This window comes from Natator depressus, chromosome 2, assembly GCF_965152275.1.
Source record: "Natator depressus isolate rNatDep1 chromosome 2, rNatDep2.hap1, whole genome shotgun sequence".
Classification (NCBI taxonomy): Eukaryota; Metazoa; Chordata; order Testudines; family Cheloniidae; genus Natator; species Natator depressus.
The window spans coordinates 59,260,953-59,287,701 of NC_134235.1; the positions used below are offsets into that span (position 1 = coordinate 59,260,953).

At 41.0% G+C, this 26,749-nt stretch overlaps 1 protein-coding gene across 1 annotated transcript in view; it reads left to right on the forward strand.

Annotated features, from left to right (window-relative positions):
* Window positions 1–26,749, forward strand: part of CPA6 (carboxypeptidase A6) — a 112,667-nt gene that overhangs the window by 80,186 nt on the left and 5,732 nt on the right. Inside the window, exons 7-9 of the mRNA XM_074943059.1 lie at window positions 14,381–14,491; window positions 14,747–14,837; window positions 22,000–22,202. Of these exons, the coding sequence (XP_074799160.1) occupies window positions 14,381–14,491; window positions 14,747–14,837; window positions 22,000–22,202 (405 nt within the window). The remainder of the gene's footprint in view (window positions 1–14,380; window positions 14,492–14,746; window positions 14,838–21,999; window positions 22,203–26,749) is intronic.

A 26,749-nucleotide genomic window follows, 5' to 3' on the forward strand; every position in this document is an offset into this window, starting at 1 on the left:
GAAGGACAGACAAGTTCTCCTACAATTCACTGGGAAAGAATTATAGAAAAGCTCAGCTTACTGCAGCGCAAAAAAACCATGTGCTATGGCTCAAGAAGTCCTAGTGATATACGTGAGGGAGCACAGCACCAGTGAGGACACGGTAACACAGGTATGGCTTTGCAGTGTCGCTACTCATACGCAGGCGCCAGTCACCTGAGTTTACTCTGCAGGGAAGGCATACTTTAACAGGACTCTATGCTAGTATAATAGTTTGCAAGTACAGAGCAGCCTGCAGGATTGGGATCCAAGACCCAGTCTTGAAATGAGGGAGAAGAGGGTGTAGCAAATAAGCAGTGTGAGGCACCCCCTCCAGTGCCTGTCTTTTTAATTTAGTGCTTTAAATTCATTTTGCAGTTAGGAAACTAGGATAAGGTTTCTTTTAAAGTCCGCAGCAGGAAGTAAGATACATATGAATTTTCTGCCTGTTATTTGAGACCCTTGAAGACTAGACTGCTAGCATCGTTTCACTAAATATTTAACATATGCTTTCTGTGTTTAATTAAAATGTGTACAGCTCAGAATTTACTTAGAGTAAATGAATGTATGAATGTGTCTGTCACTCTTTCTCATGCATCATATTTGTTCACATGCTGAATTTCCTACATCCCCCTTCTTCAGTGCAATGTGTAATCCCAATTTTTAGAAAAGCACAACAGGAAAGGAATCCATGATAGTCATAGTTTCTGGCCAGAGTAAATGAAAACAAAAAAAATATGAACTTGAGATATTTGGATTGGGATGTCATTTTCCCAATAAATGATGAGCCATTTTAATGAGCGCTCCAGAAGCACTCCAAGTTTCAATATGCTCTCAACTCTTGGCAATTCTCTGTAAGTGTGTATGCAGCCCAGCAGCAGGCAGTCCATCCCTTCCGAAGTTCAATCTGAGTTTCGGAAAACACAGTCCATTAGGAGGCAAGTTTTCTGGACATCCATACACTCTGTCTCACTACTGACTCCAGGCAGGAAGGGCCAGGAGAGCTCCTCCAACTAATGCAGGGATAGTGGGTCTATGCCCATCTCCCCTTAAAGGGCCAGTCACCCTGTAATAATTTGCTTTTCAGAAAACTGAGACGTTACTCTCCGTTCTTGCAAGAGCTGAGAACACTGGAGGCAGCAAGTTCAGGCCATAGCTAGGGGAGGGCACCATAGCAACCCATGTGACCAAACTGAGAAACACGTTGATTGGTACCGAAGGCATCTCATTCAGGCTTTCTCAGCTATGAAAAGTCAGCTTGTGGAACGGAGGATCTCTACTGAGGACCAGTTAAGGACTTATCTTTACTAGAAAATGACATTGAGCTAGAACACAACCTTGAGGAGTCCTGTTAAGTAATAAGAAAAGGAGTACTTGGGGCACCTTAGAGACTAACAAATTTATTTGACGCATCCGATGAAGTGAGCTGTCGCTCACGAAAACTTATGCTCAAATAAATGTGTTAGTCTCTAAGGTGCCACAAGTCCTCCTTTTCCTTTTGCGGATACAGACTAACACGGCTGCTACTCTGAAACCTGTTAAGAAACGTGATGCTGACTACAACTTTGCTGTCATGGCACACAGGGACAAGTTGTGTTTAACATCATGCAGCTGGTTGTGAGTAAACCCCACTGGGACCAAGATTTACCCTTGACCCATTAATATAATACTAAATACAGCTTGTGGCTGTCTAGTGTGACAGCAAAGTTGTAGTCAATGTTGTTTCAGAGTAGCAGCCGTGTTAACCTGTATTCGCAAAAAGAAAAGGAGGACTTGTGGCACCTTAGAGACTAACACATTTATTTGAGCATCCGATGAAGTGAGCTGTAGCTCATGAAAGCTTATGCTCAAATAAATTTGTTAGTCTCTAAGGTGCCACAAGTACTCCTTTTCTTTTAGTCAATGTTGTGTTAGTTTAAGGTCATGTTCTAGCTCTCTAAATTTCTAGTGAACACAAGCCCTTATTGAAGATAAAAAAAAAGGTGAAAGTCATGAATAAAAAGTCTAATCAGAGTAGACATACCAGAGTCATAATTTATGCTCCCTTTTCTAAAGCAGAAAAAATGATGACTCCTCAGAGTGTGAGGAAAAGGGGGAGAGGTGTCATGTTCTGCTAGAGTGGTGTAATTCTCCGTATTATCAAGCTGCTTGCTGTTCTGAAGATAGCAGAAAGACAGATTGTTGTCATCTGCCATTTTTTGCCTTCCCCTCCCGCTTGCATTTTATCTGGAAAGGAAACAAAAATTAAACTTGTGTTCATGAAAGATGAAGTATTCATTTCTTATAATTTATTTTAGTATTAAAGTGTTGTCATAAAACATTATTGTGAGGTACCCTTTCAGTATGTTTCTGTGTGTACCCTTAAATTCTCAGTAAAGTGGCTGTCACGGTTAATGCATGTTAGGGCTCAGCCCTGTGCCAATTAGGCACATATCTGCATTGGGCAGATGTTGGAGGAATTCTGCCTAAAGGAGGTAGGATTTCTCCTGGAGCTCTATAGTAGACTGGGAAAGCGTGACTGCTGCTACACCTCTGCAGAGGTTGCAGCATATTCCACTCTGCCCACCTAGTCATGGCCCTGCCTCCTCTCCAACTTCTCTCCCTTTGGGGCGTCTTGTGCCCTATGGAGCACACAGACCGCAGGTGGGTTGCAGTTGAACCTGGCTGCATAAGATGGTGGATTTTCGCACCCTTCCTGCCTGCCCTGCTTATACTAGACAGCCAGACACAATCTAGTCCTTAACAATACTAGAGAATAAGCAATACTGTTCTATGTATTTAAGATGCTAAATATTCAGATATTTATTTATATTAATATGCACTAGAGACCACAGGCAGCTGCAGATTGCTGCTGATCAGAGAATGCCTCTCCTTGCCTGAGTCGGTCTCCTTTGTGTAAAGATGGTCCCACGCTACACAGTTTGAGATGTTTTCCTCTAAAAATTTGGTGCAGGCCCACGCCTACCTTTTTGAAATAAATACTGTTCTTTTTTTTTATTGGGAAAGGCTGTTCTAAATGGGGTGTGTGTGTGTGTGCGCACATGCACACACGTTTCTGGCCTTTGTTACACAGATCAGAGTAGATAATCATAAATGATCTCTCTTCTGGCTTTACTCTGAATATTTTTTTTCTATTTGAAAATACTTATATCACAAAACCTCAGCCAAATCTAATACTCAAAAGTCGCCTGGATGTGTATCCCGGCCTGATCCTGCAAATACTTGCTACTAGCCTCGAGTGCAAGTGGATTTCCATGGAGCTAATCTCTGTGCGGGTAGCATGGGTTTGCAGGATCATGACCTAATTATGAGTGTAATTTTAATGGATAAACTCTTAAGCAAATGATAAAAGAGGTTAAGTGTAGTACCTTCCTGTCACCACAATGAGGCATGTGATGACTGAGGCATTGTTTTATAAATAGCTGTGGAAAGCATTCCTATGCTTTTAATGGTTTTTCTCTTTTGGTCCATAGTGAGTCCAGTTTTGTTCAACAAGAAAAATGTTTAAAGTATTTTTTCCTTGCTCTGCAACAAAAAAGAGAAAATTATCTGCAGCTTCTTAGTGTAGGGAAATATGTTATTTTTGTTGTGCATTTTAAACTTGTCAACTGCATCTTCATGACAACCCACAATAATCTTGTGAAGGTAAAAATTACTTTCATTCAGATTGCAGCTATTCATTTTTTTACCACATGAATGCATTTTGATGAAATAAAAGTATCACTGCAGCTGTGTTGTGCCTATAGGAGGAGTTTTCCAGTGATAATCACTATTTGTGGACGTCTGTGCTATCAATCACTCGGAGATTCAAACACCAATACACACAGGGGCTTTTAAACTAGTGAGTATGGGCTTGTCTGCACTGGCAATTTACAGCACTGCAACTTTCTCGCTCAGGGGTCTGAAAAAACACCCCCCGAGCGCAGCATGTTTTAGCGCCGTAAAGTGCCAGTGTAGACAGTGCACCAATGCTGGGAGCTGTGATCCCAGTGCTGGTAGCTACGCCTCTCATGGAGGTAGGTTCTTTGGAGTGCTGGGAGCTCTCTCAGCGCTCTGCCGCGACCACACAAGCCATGTTAAAGCACTGCCAGTGTAGACTAGCCCTATGTTTCTCTTCAATGCATGTATTGACCTACATGAAGGGAGGGAGGACCACAGATTACAGGATCAAAGAGTTTAGAGGAGAGACTAGGGACCCAGTCTGTGTGCACATTACTGGAATGCTAGCTGCAGGCACAGAACCTCTGTAAATACCTCTCTTAATAAAGAGACCGATTAGTTTTAGAAACATAGGAGAACAGCCATCGTTGCTCAGCAGTGTCATCTGCACAGAGGAAGAATACAGTCCTATATTCCATGAGAGCTAGGGTGACCATATGTCCTGTTTCAGCCGGGACAGTCCCTTTTATAAGCCCTGTCCGACCTGTCCCGACTTTTTCGGCAGAAGAGGGAATTTGTTCCATTTGCTCTTGCCAACTGATCAAGTTGGCAAGAGCAAATGGGACAAATGCCCAATTTTGTCAAAAAGTGGGGTGTGATACAGAGGAATGTGGGGGGGGCAGCAGCAATGCCAGCCCCTTGCAGACAGGGGAGGCAGGGCTCAGGGGGGCCAGGCGCGGTTCCAGGCATAAGTGACAGCCTCTTGCAAGGTTGAGGGAAGCAGAGTTCCAGCAACAAGCAACCCCAGCCCCACAGCAATGTCCCATTTCCCTTTGGGAAATAGGGTCACCCTAATGAGAGCCCGTATCTGCAACTCTTACACAGAATTACACAGAATAATACTTTGCAAGTAGACCCATTGACTTCAGTGGGACTGCTCATGTGAGGGAGTACTACTTAGCATGAAAAGGACTTTCAGAATTAACTGTCAAATGTTGGACAATTTAGACAATGAGGAAAGTAAATAAGTTATAGGTGACTGTTTATCCCCTTTACTATTAGAAGCTGTCACTGTGTCTCAACAGCAATTTGAACAGACTATGTATTCAAACTGTTGGATTGAAAGCACCTGGACAAACATTTCCTGGGGTTAACATAGCCAAAAAATAAGATTTAAGTGTCAAATTGTCCAAAGCTGGGCATCCATTTTGCAGAATTTTTAGGGATAAATGTTTGGGTACCCCTCCACCTGGCCACTTGGAGTACTCCTATTCTCTAAAGGTGGTACAGACCACTTATTCCTCCCTCCTAAGTGGTTCTGTGGCCTACCTTGGGACCAATGGACCCTGAATCCTTTATGGATCATTTCTCCCGCCCTCGCACAGAAACATGGAGTTCTGCATCTTCTAATGCTGCTAGACACTGAATTACTGCAGAAAAGTCCCTACCCCAAAACACTGTGTTGTCTAGACTCAGTGGATGGCTGGGTATGCAGTCTTTCCTGGGATTACAGTTGGATGCCCTGGCATATCGATCGGGCTGCTGGCTCCATAACCCCTTCTCTTCTCCTCTGACCCAGCCACCATACAATTCACATGTAACCTCCTCTCTTGTTCACCATCCCAGTATGAGATTGTTCAAGATACAGGAAGTCTGTCTTGTGGCTTTTTACCCAATTCTGGGGGACTGGGCTGGAGGTTCCCCAGTGTGCTCGGTGTTGTGTACCAGTGTGTATCCACCTCACCAGATCCACGCAGACAAACCACAGAGGAGCAAAGTTTTATTCTGTTAGGAAACACAGAATGGGATTACAGTCCAGCAGACTCCTCTCTGCTTGCCTCATGTTCCCAGCTTCAGTTATTGCTAAAGCTTTCTGCTGCAAAGACAAAGGGTACTTCCTGGCAGGAACCAGGAAGTAGTCCACAAGTTGTGGTTCCCAGTGCTTCTGCTGAAGCACCCTGGACCTTGGACTACACCTGTCTCAGGCACCTAAGTTAGGGGGTCCTTCTCCTTTCTGGAGTTTTCCCATAGGGTCCCTGCTAAACATTCCCAGGAGGACATAATACTTTGTTATTTTTCCAGCTGCTGTTTCTAATCTAGTGCCAGTAGAAGATGCTTCTTGTACAACCCCAAAATGGCAGGGAAGGTTTGTTTGCAAACATTTTTCAGGCACAGTTGAAGGTCCAACTTTTGAAAATTTGACCCTATGTTTTAAGATCTCTATCTGAGTCATGAAATTGCATTTTATTACCTCATGTGGAATCACAGATCTAGCATCAGGCTTATGACTTGTAGGGCTCCAAGCAAAAGCAGATCCCTAAGATGTAAGAGAGGAGAGCAGATTAAGTTATGAGTTGTCTCCAGAGATGAAGATAGGATAACTCAGTATTTACCAAATCAGTGCAGAATTACATGGGCCCAATCAAGCAGCTGCTTTGCTTGGCCTAAGGCCAGACCTGATTATAATTTAAAATGTACAGAAAATAACAAACATCTTAAGTTACTTTCAATAAGGATGCTATGACTGATGTTTGAACACACAGAGAGGAGCTAAAAGCCTGTTTCATTAGAAATAGTGTTATGGTATGATTGCTGAGGAAACAACAACAGAGTCAGTTTTCAGTGCTAAAATAGTAACTGGCTAAGTCAGCGTTAATAATTATTAATCCAAAACCAGAAATAGCAAGTCTTAACTTAAATGTAAAGACAATGAATTGTGGGACAGGATACAGTTATTAGGCCCAACTAGCTTGTCTACAATTTAAAAGTTTCTCTGAAGCCTGTCTCCTTGCCTTGTCATTTGCCATCAATTCCCTTCCTTTGTAAAATGCATAGATTCATTCATTCAGTACTCTTTGATCTGCAGCCTTGGTGACTTCTAGCATTTCTGTGGCACAGTGTGTTTATATATAGAATAGATCCTCAGCTAGGGTGAGCCAGCAATAGCTCTATTAATCATTATGTAGGTTTGCTGGTTTATGCAACTGAAGACATGGGCCTCTCTTATCAGTCACTGTTTATTTTTTCTCCATCAGATTTTGGCAACATTCCTATATCATCTTCTCTTTTGGTATTAATACTATTCCACATGTATTGGTCCAGTCTCGTTCTCAATGAATTCAGTGGCAAAACTTCCATTGATTTCCTTCGGGAATGCAGGATTAAGCCATGTAAAATATAATTATTTTATATTCTGAATGCTTTGTACAAACTGTAATGGAGAAAAATGACTAGTGGTTGACATACAAGTTGTATTTGTCATGGTGATGAGAATATATGTTTTAACACTTAGTATTTTTTCACTTTAATCATTATTCTGAGGATTAGATACACATTACAAAAGGCAGGTTGCAGAGTATGATACTGATAGAATATAAGAACAGAACATAAGAATGGCCATACTGGGTCAGACCAAAGGTCCATCCAGCCCAGTATCCTGTCTACCGACAGTGGCCAATGCGAGGTGCCCTGGAGGGAGTGAATCTAACAGGTAATGATCTAGTGATCTCTCTCCTGCCATCCATCTCCACCCTCTGACAAACAGAGGCTAGGGACACCATTCCTTACCCATCCTGGCGAATAGCCATTAATGGACTTAACCTCCATGAATTTATCCAGTTCTCTTTTAAACCCTGTTATAGTCCTAGCCTTCACAACCTCCTCAGGCAAGGAGTTCCACAGGTTGACTGTGCACTGTGTGAAAAAGAACTTCCTTTTATTTGTTTTAAACCTGCTGCCCATTAATTTCATTTGGTGGCCCCTAGTTCTTACATCATGGGAACAAGTAAATAACTTTTCCTTATTTACTTTCTTCACACCACTCATGATTTTATATACCTCTATCATTTCCCCCCATAGTCTCCTCTTTTCCAAACTGAAAAGTCCTAGCCTCTTTAATCTCTCCTCATATGGGACCTATTCCAAACCCCTAATCATTTTAATTTCCCTTTTCTGAACCTTTTCTAATGCCAGTATATCTTTTTTGAGTTGAGGGGACCACATCTGCACACAGTATTCAAGATGTGGGCATACCATGGATTTATATAAGGGCAATAAAATATTCTCCGTCTTATTCCGTATCCCTTTTTTATAGTATAGTAATATAGCATAGTATAATAGTAACAGGGATGGTGTCCCTAACCTCTGCTTGCCAGAAGCTGGGAATGGGTGACAGGGGATGGATCACTTGATGATTACCTGCTCTGTTCATTCCTGCTGGGGCACCTGGCATTGGCCACTGTCGGAAGACAGGATATTGAGCTAGATGGACCTTTGGTCTGACCCAGTATGGCTGTTCTTATGATACACCTTAGTGATTGTTAGACAAAATGGCAAAGGCCTCGTGGATGCCATCAAGACATAACATTTGACAGTAATACACAACCTGTCTTGTCTTGTTACAAATATAAAGCATTAAGTTTGTAAAAAGAAAAACAGTATATGAGAGAAATATTTTTTAAGATAAAGAAATTATTTTGTTGTCACTTACACTAGTTCTACACATGGGTAACTATTTATTTCATAGGAGTTAATTTTGATTTACACCAGTCAGAAAGCTTTACCTGGGTCCATTATGTTTTAAATCAGATGATAGTTACAAAGTTTTAAAATAAACCTTTAAAATGTTTTAAAAGAAACATTTTAAAGAGAAACACATGAATCATTCAAGTCAATTCTAAGACTCAACTTGATATTTTTAAAAGTACAGCTTTGGGACCATATTGATTTCCAAAACCTTTCACAGTGTCATTTCACAAGATAGCAAGCATCAAAACAAAACAGAGAAGTCTATCAACTGTTTGAAATTGGATGTTGCCTAAGGCATAGAGGAAGATGTGAGATCATTTTTAAGTCATTGCATTATTTCTCTTTTATAGTCACAGTATTACTTTTATTTACAAGGGAAAAAAACCTGTAAAATGCTGACTTGTCCCCAGCCCACAAAAGACCCACTGTCAGACCCAAAATCTTTTTACAGGCACTTTTCTTTTCCAGACATAAGCAAAAACTACAAAACAGTTCCCCAGCACGTCGTGGGCTGTAGCTCCCAGGAGATTTTTCCCATTTGTCTCTTTCATCCTCTCCTGCTTCAGGGCCTCCTGCAGGATTCTTCCTTGTTCTTTTGACTGAGCCCTACTTCCCAGGGCTTTCTCCCTGGAGGCCTTTTTTCCCATTGCCTCCCCTGACAGCCTCTCCTGCTCCCTGTTTCTCTTCTGGAATAGCAGCCCCATGACTGCCACCCTGGAGCCTGGCCCCTTATTTAATGAGCCTACTCTGCTCTCCAGCCACAACCCAGCTTGACTACTCTCCTCCGCAGCTGGCCCTTGCCTTTCTTCCCTACCCCCCACACCCCCGTGTGAAAGCAGAGTTGACTGGATACTCAATAGCCAACACCAGCTATACTCCCCTAAATAGCTAGCAGTTCATATTTTCTCGTTCTGCCCTGTGTCTTTCAGATAACGTAACAACACCTTTCTAATACAATCGCATTTCCCCCATATTTTTACTAAATAACATAATGTAACTTTTCCCTTCCTTTATCAAAGCCCTTACGAACCCATAAAAGGTGATCAGTTACAGCACGCACATAGTCCAGCTTTGTGGTTGTTTATTTGTTTAAGCTATAATGGCCAGTCAGTACTCTGAACAAAATCACTTCATTTGTCCAATCGGGGCCCTGAAGTATGTCCTTATCCTCAACTCTAGAACACAATTCAGAAATTCCTCTTCCTCTTTTTTCACTGATCCAAATTTTTGGCCATTCCTCTTTTAAATTTTTCTTCACTAGGCTTTTGAATTGCTGTTTACTCGAGGGTATTTCTGTGTCAGTCCTTCCATTTCTTATAGCACTTTTAGCTGCCTTGTCCACCATTTCATTCCCTGTTATCCCAGTATGTCCTGAGATCCAGACTAATGCTACATGTATCCCCATCTGTACTAACTCTATTTAGCACTGTCGATTAATTGCAGTTAACTCACACTATTAACTCAAAAAAATTAATCGTGATTAAAAACTTAACTGCGATTAATCGCATTTTTAATTGCACTGTTAAACAATAGAATACCAATTGAAATCTATTAAATATTTTGGATGTTTTTCTACATTTTCAAATATATTGATTTCAGTTACAACACAAAATACAAAGTGTACACTTCTCACTTGATATTATTATTTTTGATTACAAATATTTGCATTGTAAAAATGATAAACAGTATTTTTCAATTAGCCTCATACAAATACGGTAAAGTGCAACCTACAAATGTAGATTTTTTTTTGTTACATAACTGCACTCAAAAACAAAACAATGCAAAACTTTAGAGCTTACAGGTCTTCTCAGTCCTACTTCCCATCCAGCCAATCACTAAGACAAACAAGTTTGTTTACATTTATGGGATACAATGCTGCCCACTTCTTATTTACAATGTCACCAGTGAGAACAGACGTTTACATGGGACTTTTGTAGCTGGCATTGCAAGGTATTTATGTGCCAGATATGCTAAACATTCGTATACCCCCTCATGCTTCGGCCACCATTCCAGAGGACATGCTTCCATTCTCATGATGCTCATTAAAAAAATAATGCAAAAATTAAATTTGTGACTGAACTCCTTGGGAGAGAATTGTATGTCTCTGGCTCTATTTTACCCGCATTCTGCCATATATTTCATGTTATAGCAGTCTCGGATGATGACTCAGCACATGTTGTTCATTTTAAGAACACTTTTGCTGCAGATTTGACAAAATGCAAAGAAGGTACCAATGTGAGATTTCTAAAGATAGCTACAGCACTCGACCCAAGGTTTAAGAATCTGAAGTGCCTTCCAAAATCTGAAAGGGACAAGGTCTGGAGCTTGCTTTCAGAAGTCTTTAAAGAGCAACACTCCGATGCAGAAACTACAGAACCCAAACCACCAAAAAAGAAAATCAACCTTCTGCTGGTGGCATCTGACTTAGATGATGAAAATGAACATGTATTGGTCCACACTGCTTTGGACTGTTATCGAGCAGAGCCTGTCATCGGCATGGACGCATGTCCTCTGGAATAGTGGTTGAAGCATGAAAGGACGTATGAATCTTTAGCGTATCTGGCATGTAAATATTGGCACGTAAATAGCTTGTGACTCCAGCTACAATAGTGCCATGAGAACACCTGTTCTCACTTTCAGGTGACATTGTGAACATGAAGCAGGCAGCATCATCTCCTGCAAATGGAAACAAACTTGTTTGTCTGAGCAATTGACTGAACAAGAAGGAGGACTGAGGGGACTTGTAGGCTCTAAAGTTTTACATTGTTTTATTTTTGAATGCAGTTTTTTTGTACATAATTCTACATTTGTAAGTTCAACTTTCATGATCACGAGATTGCACTACAGTACTTGTATTAAGTTAATTGAAAAATACTATTTCTTTTGTTGTTTTTAGAGTGCAAATATTTGTAATAAAAATAAATATATAGTGAGCACTGTACACTTTGTATTCTGTGTTGTAATTGAAATCAACATATTTGAAAATGTAGAAAATATCAAAAAATATTTAAATAAATGGTATCCTATTATTAACAGTGCAATTAATCACGTGATTAACTGCAATTTATTTTATTAATCGCTTGGCAGCCCTAACTCTTATTGGAAATATAATTTTGTTGATTCAATTATTTGTACATATGGAGACAGTCTTTTTTATTGCCCTAAGGCTGGATAACTGAGTCCAAAAAATGAACTAGAGAAATTCATGGAGATTAGATCCATCAATGGCTATGAGCCAGGATAGGCAGCGATGGTATCCCTAGCCTCTGTTTGCCAGAAGCTGGGAATGTGCAATAGGCAATGGATCACTTGATGATTACCTGTTCTGTTCATTCCCTCTGAAGCACCTGGAATTGGCCACTAGACAGGATACTGGGCTAGATGGACCTTTGGTCTGACCCAGTATGGCCATTCTTATGTTCTTATGATTGCCACAGCTGAGCGTACATTCCAGATCCAGTTTCAGTCCCTAACTGCTTGGCTTCCCCCCTTTTTAATTCCTGTACCCAATCCAGGTGTGGCAGGGTGGAGCTAATTAAACAGGACTGGCTACCCCTTGGCTTCCTGATCCTGCAAAGGGGGCAGGCCACCCTTTTACAACTATTCATATAATTTAAAGCATATGACCCTTTTCAGTTCACTTTTTAATTTTTTCTCTGAGTTTTCATCACAATTTCATTATGTACTGTATTTATATTTTATAAATATTATTTGGGTGCCCTACTGAGGAAGATTTTGACATCCAAAAGCATTTTAGTGTGATTTTTAAGAAGTATGTATCATATTACATCAATCTGGTAATACAATATACATCGCGACACTGCAGGTAAAAAACAGATCCTATGAAAGAGCACAGTTACAGTATATGATTTGAAGCCTAAGAGCACTATACAGAAAACAAAAACTAGAGGCTACTTCAAACTCAATATCTTTGACATGGAAATCCTCATTATAGGGACAGGATCTCCACTATACTTGGTAGCATTTGTTAATGAGAAGAAAACATAAGATGGCAAAAAAAGTCTATCCCTTCCTCAACTAAATCCTCTCTCCCTACAAAAAAGCCTCGAAGAGATGCTCAGTTGCTCTAACCCACATTTTGAGTTTGTTTCATTGCAATACAGAACTTTTACAGCATCTATAATTTCCCTTATCCTACAAAGACTTAAGCACCTGCATATCTTTACATGTATGAGTAGCCCCGTTTACTTCAATTTGCATAAATACGCAAATGCTTAAGTCTAAAGGATCAGGGTCTTGTTTTTCTAAGCCATCACTGCAGGAGTAAGCAAAGCCTTCCATTATGACAAAATTATCTTTTGCTAGTCCAGCAGAGCAGTGTTACTAATACAAAGATTTGTAACCATTTTGATGGGTAGCCTTGAAGTGGCTTTCTAATATTAACAAAGTTAGTGTAGAAAAATGGTTCATAGAAACAATAACATGGTTGCTATAGAGGAAGAGTTGTGTCCAGTACCTCTGTCCCCAGACAAGTCCAATTATAGAACCATAGAAATGAAGGGGCTGGATAGGATCTCCAGAGATCATCTAGTCCATCCCCCTCCCCATGCTGCAGCAGGATTAAGCATACATAGACTATCCATGACAGGCATTTGACAAACTTGTTCTGAAAAACCTCCAGTGACAGGGATTCCACAACCTTTTTTGGTAATCTGTCGCAATGCTTACTTATCCTTACAGTTAGAAAGTTTTTCCTAATATCTAACCTAAATATCCCTTGCTGCGAATTTATGAGAGCATTCTTGTAGCTACGTCACACAGGATAACATCCTTTGACTTCAATGGGAGCGTCACACTTGGAGCATCTGCAGGACCAAGCTGCATAGATATTAAATTCCCTGACCTGATACTGTAGCCCTAGCATTTGTGAGTAACAATAATTTTAGCTCTCATCGGTTTTAAGTAAATCCTGCTCCTCCCACCACAACTCCTGTGTGGGCCTTGAGGACCTTCAGTAGAACGGAACTGATGTGGGTACATTGCACAGGGTGGCCAGATGCTGGGATCATGCCTACGTAGTCTACATTCAACGTGTTGCACTTTCTTCCCTCAAAGTTAAGCACAGGATTAAGCACTTTACTGCATTGAAGCATGAACACTGGAGTTAATGCCCAGTGATGGTGGTAGTTACAGAAGGATTGCACACTTCTGCATACAATGGAGGAGAGTCTGTGGGGCTGGTGGAATTGCAGATACATAGACAAACCAGAACTCTGTTGAGGAGTGCAGCACATGCATGGGCTACTGCATTCCTGAGTCCGGCAGAGGGGAAGAATTACTTCCTCCACCTTCAATTACTGGTCCAACATATGGTACACAGGCTTGGTGCAGGGTACAGGATTTGCCCAATTGTAAGTGGAGAAGTAATTTGGGTTGATGATTTTTAATTTAAGAGATCTTTATCTCACATACGATGTGACCTTCATCATTTGCCTTTTGATACCCTTTCATATATTATGACCTCACCAATATTAGGTGCTATCATCAGCTGGTGCAAATCAGCATAACTCCATTGACTTAGTGTGAGCTAAACTGATTCATGCCAACTGAGGATCTGGCCCATTGACTTTTAGCTCCTTTGCCCAATCATCTCACTAATGCTCAATGCACTTGTTTCTGTTTAGAACAAGAAGTTCCAGTGTTCTCCTGTCTGTTTGAAACTAACTAACAATAGGATGGTCTCCTTTTGAAAATCTTTTCAGAATATATTCTCATTACTGTGTTGCTATTAGTCTCATTTATGGACAGACAATACTCCATTCAAGCACAGTTGTTGGAATAGCAGTAATGGAATAAGGCCAAGCTCCTGTTACAGAAGTAAACCCTCCAGTACTACTAACTGCCTACAGTCATGTGACTGGCTTAGCTAATCACAATACTTACTTTTCAAACCCTTTTATTATAGAAACTACTTCTATTTTACTTCCTCCTTTAGGCTCTTCAGACATATCAGAGTGATCCCGCCATGAGAAGGATGCTAAATCAGCTGTATTTCTACATCATGCCAGTATTTAATGTGGATGGCTACCATTTTAGCTGGACCAATGTAAGTAGTTTGGCTAATGTTTCTGAAAACATATTAAGATCGAAAAGATGGAATGATTATAGATAGAAGTCTCATTTGAATGCTGTAATGATCTGATCCATCACTTTATTATATCTGACCTAAGGATATAATTGACTTGCAAGAAAGTTAAAATATTGCACTGAGCATCTTTAACATAGATGATTTGTTATATGTACATAGTTGTTTTATCAACATGTATTCAATTATTTTCATTATTTTAAAAATTATGACTAGGATCGATTTTGGAGAAAAACAAGGTCAAAGAACTCTCAGTTTCGTTGCCATGGTGTAGATGCTAATCGTAACTGGAAAGTGAAATGGTGTGGTAAGTCTGGAAATAAGCTGAATTTGGATAACTATGTCATCCTGCATTTAACTGTCCAGAGCACTGAATAGATTAGAACATTCTACAGCGGCCGTAGCCTCTCCATAGTTAAGATTGAAGCTAGTATTCCACTGGCTAAACCATGGTTCGTGAGCCACACGCGGCTCTTTTACAGTTAAAGTGCAGTTCACGGAGCACCCCTACCGCCCCCATTCTCCATGTACCAGACTGGCGGGGGGAGCTCAAGGCGTCTGCCCTGCAGCAGGGTGATGGGGCTAGGATCTTCGGCCAGAGATGACTGGTGCCTGCTGAGAGTGGGAGAGCACAATTTAAAGGTTTGCTCCCGCCCCAACAGCTTAAGTCACGCCCGCCTCCCATACCCTCAGCAGATCCTCCCTGCAGCTCCTAGCTGTTCGCCGCTGCCTCTCCACCCAGAGCTAACACCTGGGAGCTGCAGGAAGGGGCCACTGCTTTAACTCTGTGGGGAGAGGCAGCAGCAAAAGCAATGGCTCTCCCTACAGCTCCCAGCTGTTTGCTGCTGCCTCTCCCCATAGTCGCAGCTCTCAGTTTGCCAGTTCCAGCAGCTGCCATGCAGGGAGCGGGTCCTGTGGCACCATGTGACTGAGTGGGGCCAGCAAACCCTGGCAAAAATCTTGGGGGGCACATGACCCCCTCCCTGCATGGCAGCTGCTGGAACTGGCAAACTGGGAGCTGCGACTATAGGGAGAGGCAGCAGCAAACAGCTGGGAGGGGGGTCTTGGGGCTTCAGCCCCACAGGGCATGCCTGCCAGGGCTCGGGGCTTCAGCAGTAGTGGGGCGAGAAGTGCCCGGCTGGCACGCCCCCACTCTTGAACTTCTGAAGATTGTTGTTTGTGGCTCGGAGGATCAGTAAGTTTGGCCACCCCTGCATTATATTGTAGGCTTGATTGTGAATGTTCCTCCTAACTTCTCAAAAAAGAAACCAAGTTTTCTGAAATATCAGGTGCCACATCTCACCCCAACGTAGAGTTTTTCTGGGAAATTTGGTAAAAGCGGAGAAAGAAGTTTTAATGTTAGGAGTATGCACTAACTGCTTTGTACTATTCCAGTGATGCAAAGAAGCTGTAAACCCAGTTTAAGAAGCTAATTAAGCCAGTTTTACAGCTGTCTTTGTGGTGCTAGAATGAGCTGGTGTACAATGGTAAATGTGGCTCGTGGTGTTATCTTATCTGTTTGTTTGTTGTTGGTTTTTAATTCCTAACTTTTTTTATTTATGTTTCTAAAATGTTTTGGCTAAGAGACTTCAGATGTTTTGCTGGCCTTGGTGACACAAAGTGCCATTTAGTATTTCAAGGGGGCTATTAGTGGAGGTTTATAAAAGAAATGAAGAGCTACTTTTAATTGTATAGAGATTATTTTAAACTCTATTATATAAATATTTATAATAGAAACTGACCTAAATTTTGCATAAATATAGATAAAGTTCAAAATAATGAATTATAGCAGATTATTAGAAATGGATCCCTTGAACTGGAAATGGCATTTTACAATCTTTACACTTGTAAATGAGCATATATACATTCAAGTAGTGGTGCAGTGGGTAGGACATTAGACTGGGGCCTAGAAGACTAAGATTCTATTCTTGTCCGTTGTGTGGTGTTGGGCAAGTCTCTTCACCTGTGTTTCCCCTCCCTCTGAATTGCCTATTTAGACTGTAAGTTCTTAAGAGCAGGGATTGTTTCTCATTATGTATTTATACAGTGCTTAGCACAACATAAGAACTTAAGAATGGCCATACTGGGTCAGACCAAAGGTCCATCTAGCCCAATATCCTGTCTTCCAACAGCAGCCAATGCCAGGTGCCCCAGAGGGAATGAACAGAACAGGTAATCATCAAGTGATCCACCCCCTGTTGCCCATTCCCAGCTTCTGGCAAACAGAGGCTAGGGACACCATTCCTGGCTAATAGCCATTGATGGACCTATCCTCCATGAACTTATCTAGTCCTTTTTTGAAAGAATGCCCTAAATCTGGGGGTCTGGTCCATCTTGGAGCCTGTAAATGCTACTGTAATACAAATAATAAAAATAGTTTCATTACTTCAGCGAGACTAGTTGCATGAGGAAATGCTCAGACACTGCTAGGAGGAAGGGCTCCACAGTCTGCCCTCTAGTGATTTGTTGTTTTTATCTCCACATAATTTTGCAAATTTTATGGAGAAAAGTAAACTGGGCAAGCAGTATTATCATAGTGATGGCACGTCAGGAAGGACAGAACAGAACCATTAGAAAATCCAGTAAAATACACTTACAGTTTTTGACACCATCTTTTGCATATATTATGAGCCCTTAAATCTACTTGTTTAAATTTTATACTGTTGCTTCTATTACTCTTCTCCCATCCTGCCTATCTTGTTAATATTTCTTCTTTTACCATCTCACTCCCTCCAACCCAATTCCAGTCCATTACTTCCCACTTTTTTTCCTGTGCTAGAGCCTAAACACAAGGGCCCATTTCCTGAGCTGTGACAAAGGGGCACTCGACAGTGCTCAGGAGGGACGAGGCAAAGGCCATCTTTGTGCTCCCTTGATTTTGGACAAATCTGTGCTCTTCCCTGGAGCAATTTAGAGCAAAGTTAAAGCTACTCTAAGACTCGTTTACACAGAGACATTCAGGAAAATTAATCCAAACTAACTAAATGTGTGAATTTCAAGTAGATTAGTTAAACAGCATTAAACCCTGGTGTGGATGCTCTTATTCAAAATTAAAGTGGCCTTAATTTGGTTTAGTTACTCCATTTTGGAAGTGAATTAAGGTAAACTTAATTAAGGACACTTTAATTCTGAGTAAGGGCATCCACACAGGGATTTAATGTGGTTTAATTTCCCTGAGCGTCCTTGTGTAGACAAGCTGTAAATAGCTACCTGTGGTCCAAAAGGGCTTTTCTGCCACCTTGGGATCATTAAGGGCTTGTCTACACTTGAAACACTTCACCAGCACAGTTATAGCATTGCAGCTGTGCCACTGTAGCATTTCATTGGAGACACTACTTATGGTGACAGGAAGGGCTCCTCCGCTGCCATAGGTAATACACCTCCCAAAGAGGCAGCAACTTGGTCAATGAAAGAATTCTTCCATCAACCTAGCACTGTCTACATGGAGACTTAGGTCATCTTAACTATGTCCATCAGGGGTGTGGATTTTTCACACCCTTGAGTGATGTAGCTGGGTTAATCTAATGTACATCACCCCGAAGTGGACCACTTACTCCACTGGCTGCAGGGAGGGGGTTGGTATAGGAGCAGCTACAACAGGTCAGTGCAACCTGAGAATCCCGCATGTAGGGGAGAGAGATTCCCAGAACTGACCCCCAGATTTAGGGCAACTTTAGGGTATAGATGCAAAGCCGAACTAATCCAAAAATACAGCCTATGCTGTTGCATCATTCTTTGCTTAAATTTATGACCACCAGCCACAGACATTTTGAAAAACAAATGTATGTGCACAAAAGAAACTATTGCTTTCACGTTGGAGTGGGCAGTTCTCTTGTCATGTCCCTGGAGGAATATTTTATTGTATCTTATCACATTATTAATACCCTCACACATTTTTTCAGTTCCCAGTTGATCTCTCTCAGTTTCCCTTAACTCCTTTGCCCCTCACCCCTGCACTGAAATACAAATACCTGTTCCTGGGTTCTGGAAGACATTTGTCTTTTCTGAATGAGTGAAATCTTTCTTTTCTATGCAGAATGGATTTGTTGTCCTATAACAATGCTATCTGGACTGCTTTGTATATTATGACTATTATTTATTTAGTTCCTGCAGTGTCCTTTGCCCTGTACAGAACAAAACCAACATATCCCTGCCCTGTTGGGCTTATAGTTTAAGAAGTCAGAATTCATTCCCCATGTTCATTCAGTCCTGCTCCTCACTCCACCAAATACACAGACTGCTCTCCAATGAGACCCCAGTCGATCCTTAAAGGGACTTCTATACAAGTAGCAATTTACTGATCTTCAGAACATCCCTTTGAAGAAAATATTTTTTCAGAAACAAAAACTGAGACTGATTAGAAGTTCAGTATTTTGCCCAAGGATAAACAAATCAGTCCATGAAAGAGACAAGATTAGAACTTCGAAGTTCCTTACTCCAAGTCACATGCTCAGTCGTCTCACTACACTGACTGAAGTGGAGATGAAGGAAGATTATCATATTTCCATGCTTACATTGTCCCGATCTGTTCTGCACTGTGAATTCTCATAAGGTAGATTCTAAAACCTCTTAATTGGGTCAGTTGTGCTTACAGTTTGCAGGCTGGGTTTGAAATTCATATAGGTGCCTCTGGGCAGGTACGTTGTGAGCACAAATCCTATTTTTTGTGTCGTGCCTGCCCCTGTGTGACACCCAAATGGCTGGGTACCATGAGTTTCTTCTTTGAATTAGGTGACACTGCTGTGCCACCTTCTTTTCCCTTCTCTTCTAGTGTAGGTCTTTGATGCTATATTTTACTCTGTTGCTTTGTATTCTGTGAAGACTGAAAAAGGAAATTTATCAGTGATCTTAGTAAATTTCATTTTGCAGCCTGTGGCTCGTGGGAAACACAATTATTTCTTTAAGTTAAAGTATGGGGTGGGTAACCAAAAGCAGCACTAGACGCGGCAGCAGTTTTAAAGTATAGCGCGTACAGATTGCAAGCTCTTTACGACAGGGAGTCTTATTATGTGTGTGTCTATAACACCTAATATAATGGTCTCCTGATCCTCATGCAGATCCATTAGGCACTATTGAGAGTACAAATAATATCTTTAAAAACGACTAGGCAAATACTTAGGGATAAATCCTCATCTCATAAACCAAACACAATTTAAAGAGCTTCACTGACACTTAGCATAGGGAACTGGGAGTTGGGGGCAGAATTTCCACCTAAAGCCTGCCACATAGCTGGGCTGTGGAGAAGATTACTTCATACTGGCAGAAGTAGGAGGTGCAAGCAAGTTTAGGGCTTATGCTGTTCTTTATCTCACCCTCAATCCCACCTCAGTGCTTCTGTACGAAAATGAGCTGTATTCATTTCAACACTTCCACACAGTGCGAACGCAGCGTTTCCCGTTTATTTTGGGCCTTGCACATCTGCAGTGTGCTCTGGAGGATTTGGCTGTCTCAGTAAAACACTGCAGGAGTCAAAAATCAGGCAGATGGTTGACATTCACTGTATTTCTATTTTCTCCTTGTGACTGTAGCTTTGACTCTTGATAGTAGTTGACGTTTACTGTATTTCTTTCCCACCCCACCCCTCTCCCCATTCTGTCTGTAACTTTGAAGAACTTCCAGTGTGGAAAGTCGTAGTGAGCTCATTGTATTATCCGAAGTCATTCATTTACAGGACAACTTCGTTATAAAGAGAGTTTAGAAAAATCTATTCTTATACAGAGAGAGAAACTAGAGCCTGCTCTTCATCCTGTTTTCTGCACTGGTCTATGTGAGGGAGGAGCCTTCTTCAGGGTTGATCAGTCAGCAAGTAAGCATTACTAAAACTAATTTATTGTATAGCTATAGGTTCATCTGGAAGAAGGGGTTACACCTTGTTTTCATTCATTATTGACAAGATTTCTGTCTGGCAGTGAAGGCATAGTCATGTCACGCCACTATTGAAATGTAGATTAAAGAGAGAAACCTAAAAATGCATTACCTTAAAAGTAGATCTGTTCTTCAAAACAATTTTCCTACAGTAAAGAACTCTGAATAAGAACAGTTTTTTACCATTGCCTATTTTGGCAAAAGTTGTGCAAAAAATTTGAGGGGTTTCACAGAGAGATTGTTTTAAATAAAAATACCAAACAAACAATCTCAGTAGTTTCACAAAGGTTTGGGTTTTTTTTAAAATGGGGACACAGATTTTGCCTAAAACTAACCCACCAGGCTAGACAGTTGAGGATTTTCTCCAACATACTAGAATGTCCAGGGTGGCAATGAACTGCCAGTGGCACCTGCACCAGCCACCCCATCTGATTGTAGGGGGACAAGGCTAGGAAAGAGGGCCATGTCCATGGATCCCTTATGCTAGTGATTCCAGACTTCTGTAACAGCCCCTTGGGATTATATAGACCAGCCTTCAGGCTGTTCTAATTTATGCCAGGGACCAAGGAGGCTGTAGGATCAGAAAGTGTGAAAGTCACCTCTGTACCCACCCTCCTGAGCTGTACTGAGGACTTCTTAGCCTCAGCTCAGGTTCTGGGCTTAGCCGGAGGTAAATGAAGTCTGTTTTCACATGACAACAGAGAGCTGCAGAGCAATAACACCATGACTATCATATTCCTTGCTACTGCCAGGGTCTTAAACACTTTTTTCATAAATTTCTTTTGTATAGTAAGTGTCTTTCACTTTAAGTGGAAGGAAACCGGGGCTTTGCAGGAATCCTTAATATGAAATATAATAGGAATAGCTACTCAGCTTGATACCTAAAATGTGATGGCACTTACTGAAGTGAAGAAGAAAACTATCAGCCCCAGCTGCAGATTCAAAAATGAATATAGCTCTAAGATCATGGACTTGAAAAGATAGCTATACTTAGGCAAACATGGGTACGCAGTGGTTATGGTGAGGGCAGATGGTTTGCTCCCTGCAGAACAGATGGCCACCAAGTCATCTAAGTCTCAAGAGCATCCTGTCTCAATGTCTTGTCAAATATTACAACTACAAGAAATAGCTGTCTTCCAGAGTCCCAGAGAGTTTGCACTTTCTTGTTATTTCATCTCCACTTACAGCATTCAATGAATCATGAAAATAAACATCTCTCCAATAATAAACAGAATAATCCCATCAGATCCTTATAATCCTACTGGAAACAGTGAAATTTAGTTTGCCGTGAAGAATGGAAGTTCTGAATTGTTCAGTGTATTTCTATGTGCCAGTTGCAATTCCAGTTTCCTGGGGGAGGCCTGTATCGTCTTTGTGGCAAGGATATATGCCTACTGGATAAAAATGCATTCTATTCCACCGATTTCTTGGCTGTTTGCTTCCATTAATTCTTTTCAGATAGCAGGTTCTCTGTGTTTTCAGAAGTAGGATGGCAATTTGTGTGCTGTTTTTTAGGCTTCTCCGTAAGCACAAGGTAAGCCAGAATTGGACCGTTACATGCTGTTTGTGAACATTCACAGCTATTTTTCTTTTTCAATGTGTAGATGAGGGGGCTTCCTTTCACCCATGTGATGATACGTACTGTGGTCCCTTTCCCGAGTCTGAGCCTGAAGTAAAGGCGGTAGCTCACTTTCTTCGCAAACGCCGGAAACAAATAAAAGCCTATCTGTCTTTTCACGCATATGCTCAGATGTTGCTGTATCCATACTCCTACAAGTATGCAACAATTCCAAATTTCAGCTGTGTGGTAAGTGCAATAGTTCTTGGAGATTACACACCCTTATATGCTATTTCTGTTATTGTTTAGAGAACAGACATGGTTCTCCAATACTTCATATTTAGCAATATTTATTTCAGCTCTATTTACAGTGTTATACTGGTTATGTAACCTTTATTCTAATTGAATTAATGGTGACTCACTTAGAATGGGATAGTTTCTTACATCAATCTCTATAAAGTAATTTATAGGCTAATCAGTGGAGTTTTAATTAGTGTTATCATAAATTATTAAATATTAAAAGAGGCTGTTACTAAATCCCCATGCACCTAGCTGAAAGTCTATCCCTATATGTTTGAAAGAACTGAAGAGGTATAAATACTTGACAGAAAAAAGATTTGATATTTTAAAGTTTCAACAAAATAGAAATCTTTCAACTATTAAATTTCATCCAGAAATAAAGCTTCTAACCCTTAATATTGCAGTTTACTGAGATAATACTGTTACCCTCTTTGATTTCAGCAATCAGCCAATATTTAAGGTTTAATTTAGGAGAAATTGATGATGGAGTCAGGGTTTTTTTTGATGAAATCCTGTTTATTTACAAAGCTTTTATACAAAGTCCAGTTTCCCAGACTTTGTATAAAATTAAACAGGGGATAGTTTCTCTGCTTACAGTAGCAAGCCTCTTTTCAGCCAGCACTCTGCCCAAAGATCTCTCCCTCTTAACTTTCTCTCAAGGGCACATTACTGGTTCTTCTCATGAGGTCTGCTTCTGTTCACAGACACAATCCCCTCCACCAAATAATACCCACCTGCTGGATTTGCATTTAGTACCCCACAAAACCCCATCCACCCACGTAGCTCAGCTTCTGACCAGCCTTTCCCAATACCTATTTTTTGGATTGTCGCTCCTACTGTTTCAACTATCTTACTCCGAAAAGGAGCTTAACAGCTCCTAACTTTTATCCTGAATGAAGGGCACTATCATACTCACCAGCTTCAGTTAGGTTTTACCCCTCCTCCATCATTGCATGGATCTGGAGTATGGATTGAGGGGCTCAGCAGCATTTCTTTTGGGGGGGGTATTAGGACGATTAAAAGATATAGTATCAGGAAAGATCTGTTAAGACTTAATTGCTCCAACTCCTGAAAATGTCCTGTGTCTGATGTCATGCTTGGGAAGGGGAGCTAAAAATGAGGATTATAAAGGAGTTGCAGCATGACCAAACATTTAATTTACAATGCATCATTCAGTAATTCCTGATAGTGAATGAATCATCTTTTGATTCCATGAAGGGAGATTAGGGTCTAGAGGGTATTCTACCCAAGTGAAGTAGTCACTATCAATAGATCAAGAACATGAAACTAATATTTCATCTGGAGAACAGAGAAAGCAAACCTATCTTCAAGAACTGGCAAGACAGCAGAAGGAAAAAATATGGTATTAGGAAGAACTGGTCTTCCAATGCCAAAAAGAAAATTACAGAATATCCTGATGGACACCTCTGGAATGAAGTGAGAAAGTAGCAGGCAAAGACAGAAGCAGACAGTGGGTCAAAAAATTAATTCTTGCAAAAGAATCTTAAAGTCTAGGCTTTCACCCATCAGTAAATCTTTAATGCATCTTGTTCCAATCATCTGGCTTCTTCTTCCATTCTGTGTTGGGTACCCTGGCCCACTCTCTACCCTTCCCATCTGTAGCATTTAAATCAGAGGAAGTCGGTTTGACAGTTATGGGTCTGTTCATTGGATCAGTGGAAGCCTTTCCATTGACTTCACTGGACCTTGGGTCAGGCCTTTTAAGAGCCAGGGACAGGTTAAGTGGAGCAGATACCTGGAAAAGCAGCCAAAGACACTGTTAGCAATAACCTCCAATTAGGAGCCAACATCTCTGGACAATTACGGCGTTTATTAACGTTCCACTGACATCCTGGCCTTTACATCTGTTTGCATTTCAATCTCACTACCTCCTTCAGTGTTTTTTTGGAAGAGGAAAACAAACAAAAAGTACTTTTGTATTGGTGGGCCAGTTCAACACAAGCAGTAAACATAGGAGAGAAGCATAGTGAAATGGAAGAGTCAAGCTGTCGGTAGTTTTATTAAGGTTCTGGTGTGTGAACAGAAGTGAACCCTTGCCAAGAAGCCTGAGTCACCAGTGTGACAGTACTATCACAGAGAAGGGAATTTGTGCAGAATGGATGGTGCTCACAGTATAATATAATTTGTATTTTTTTAAACCATCATTTTCCAAACCCATCAGCATTTATGCTTTAGGGCAGGAGTTTGACCATCTTAACACATTGGCATGAGTGTGGGCAGCCCAAAAGACCGTGCACATTATGTGAATGTAGCTTCATATTATTTGCCTATAGCTAAAGGGTTGTGCCATTGCCCATTTAGCTTCAAGATGTATTGATTTTCAATATTTAAAATATATACCATAATCAAATATGGTAAGGTTTCAGCTCGCTTGAACTTTTGTGAAGAGCTGTACTGAGGTAGAAAGCAGAATTATAATGAAGCTTCTGTCCCATTTATCTCTCCCCTGTGGTTGACTGAAAATGTTTTATTGGTCCAGATGGATTTCATGCGTTGAGGTTGGCCAGCAAGTGAATGCTGTTCCGGGGGCCTCCACATGCATGAGGGGTTAGGAACATTTAGTGTAAATAGGGTCCTTAATTATTCCTGAGCAGAAAGCAAAGATGCTTCTGTCCAGTTCACTACACACTAGTGTGCTGCTGTTTCAGTTAAAGTGGTAAATTATTCAGTGATGCTTTGAAACTGGAGTGCAGTATATTGCTAACAACGTGCATAGATATTCTGCTCTAATTTAGACAACTCCCTTATTAAGTTTCAGTTGAAGCCAGTTATGTTAAGATCATTAAAGGGAAGTTGTACTTCAGTTATCATTTGGTAAATGTCTGCACCAGTTATTTCAATCTGTAGCTTTTTTTTTTAAAGTTTAATTTACTAGCCATATTTTTTCTATACAATCCTGTGTTTCAGTATTCACAGTCTACTTTCCTGAAATCTGCTAATATTGCAAGTTCTCGGGGCCTGCTCTTGAAAGATGCTAGGAATTTTGGTTGCTCAGCACCATTCAGGATCAGACCTATATAGCATATGAAGCATTTCAGAATTGTTCCCTTCCTTCTCTCTGTGTGGCACAAACAGCTGGAGTGAACACATTGCTGGTAGCCTGAGAACTGTGCACTCACTACATCCAGCTGTTGGTTTCCCTTATATTAGAAGCATATTATGGTCATTTACCATGGACCTTCACTCAGTTGCCACATCTGAACAGGAGTCAGTATATCATCATCCTACTTTTAAAATAATATTGCAGTAGAATTTCTCCATAAAGTTTTCAACAGGTTTTTGGGTTGGTTTATTTTTTTTGGGGGGGGGCCATTATTTGATATACGGGTCCTTGGAACCTTGAAATTGAAACCTATTTCCTTATCAATATTTTCCTCCCTTCCATGACATACATTCTGGTGTGGTGTTGTAAGATTATTCGTTGGTGGTAGGTCACCCATGTGAAACCATAGCATTTTCCCACTCCCCTATGTGTATTTCAGATCGTGGATTGCAAGCACATATCAGAGGAGAAATAGGCCCAAGTGGCACCCCCACCCTCTTTCACAGATATCAAAGAACAGCATATAGCTGGGGGTCTCTGTATTTTGGGGTAAGTGGTTGGGCAGGAGCGGAGCTAGGAAATGGCCAGTCTACACAGGATCACTCCCACCTCCAAACCTGTTGAATTTCTCACAGGAGCTCATTATAGCATTAACTTCATTTCCTAGCTCTATACATTCTCTTTCCCCCTTATGGGGCTGGGAGAGAAACGAGCACAGGCTGGGAACCTCTTGCAGCACAGTTCTTCCACTACAAACCAACAGAGGCAACTATAAACCAAAAAAGACCACCTGAGGGATTCTAAATGAGTATACTAGAATTTCTTCTAGGATAAAAAACAGTTTCTGCTCCAGTGAAAAGTCACATATAGGCTGAGCTCCATGCCCAGTCCAAAACAAGTTTTGTATAACCCTACTTGTTGGGCCAAAAAAAAAAATGTGACACTGAAACCTATATGGGGAATCATTAAATAATTACAGCCCATGCTCGGTGGAGAACACATCCTGAAAGAAGTCTTCCCATCTTCTGGCCTTCAAACACCCCCCCACAGTCCAAGATTGTCATTTAGAGCCACATAGGTTACTACCGGACCGGACTACTTTCACTTCTGATAGTGGGGGGGGTCCTGTGAGCCATTGAACCAAACTGTAAGCCATGTATAGAATGGAAACTACTTCGAGTCAGGGGCTGCTGTAGCACCCCCCACACTCCTAGTTCCAGCACTTATGATTGCCAGGTCTCCTACATTATCTAAGCCATCTAACCCTTGCACCAGTTCAGATCCTGGACAAGCCTGCAGTGTAACAAAGCATGTCATCCCACTCCTGTCTGTTTTCTAGCCACAGACTACTCAGAGACTTTCTGGGCAAATACCTTGTGCAATTTATTTACAGTGTTCCCCCCGCAACCGTTACAAACTTGCACAGGTCAGT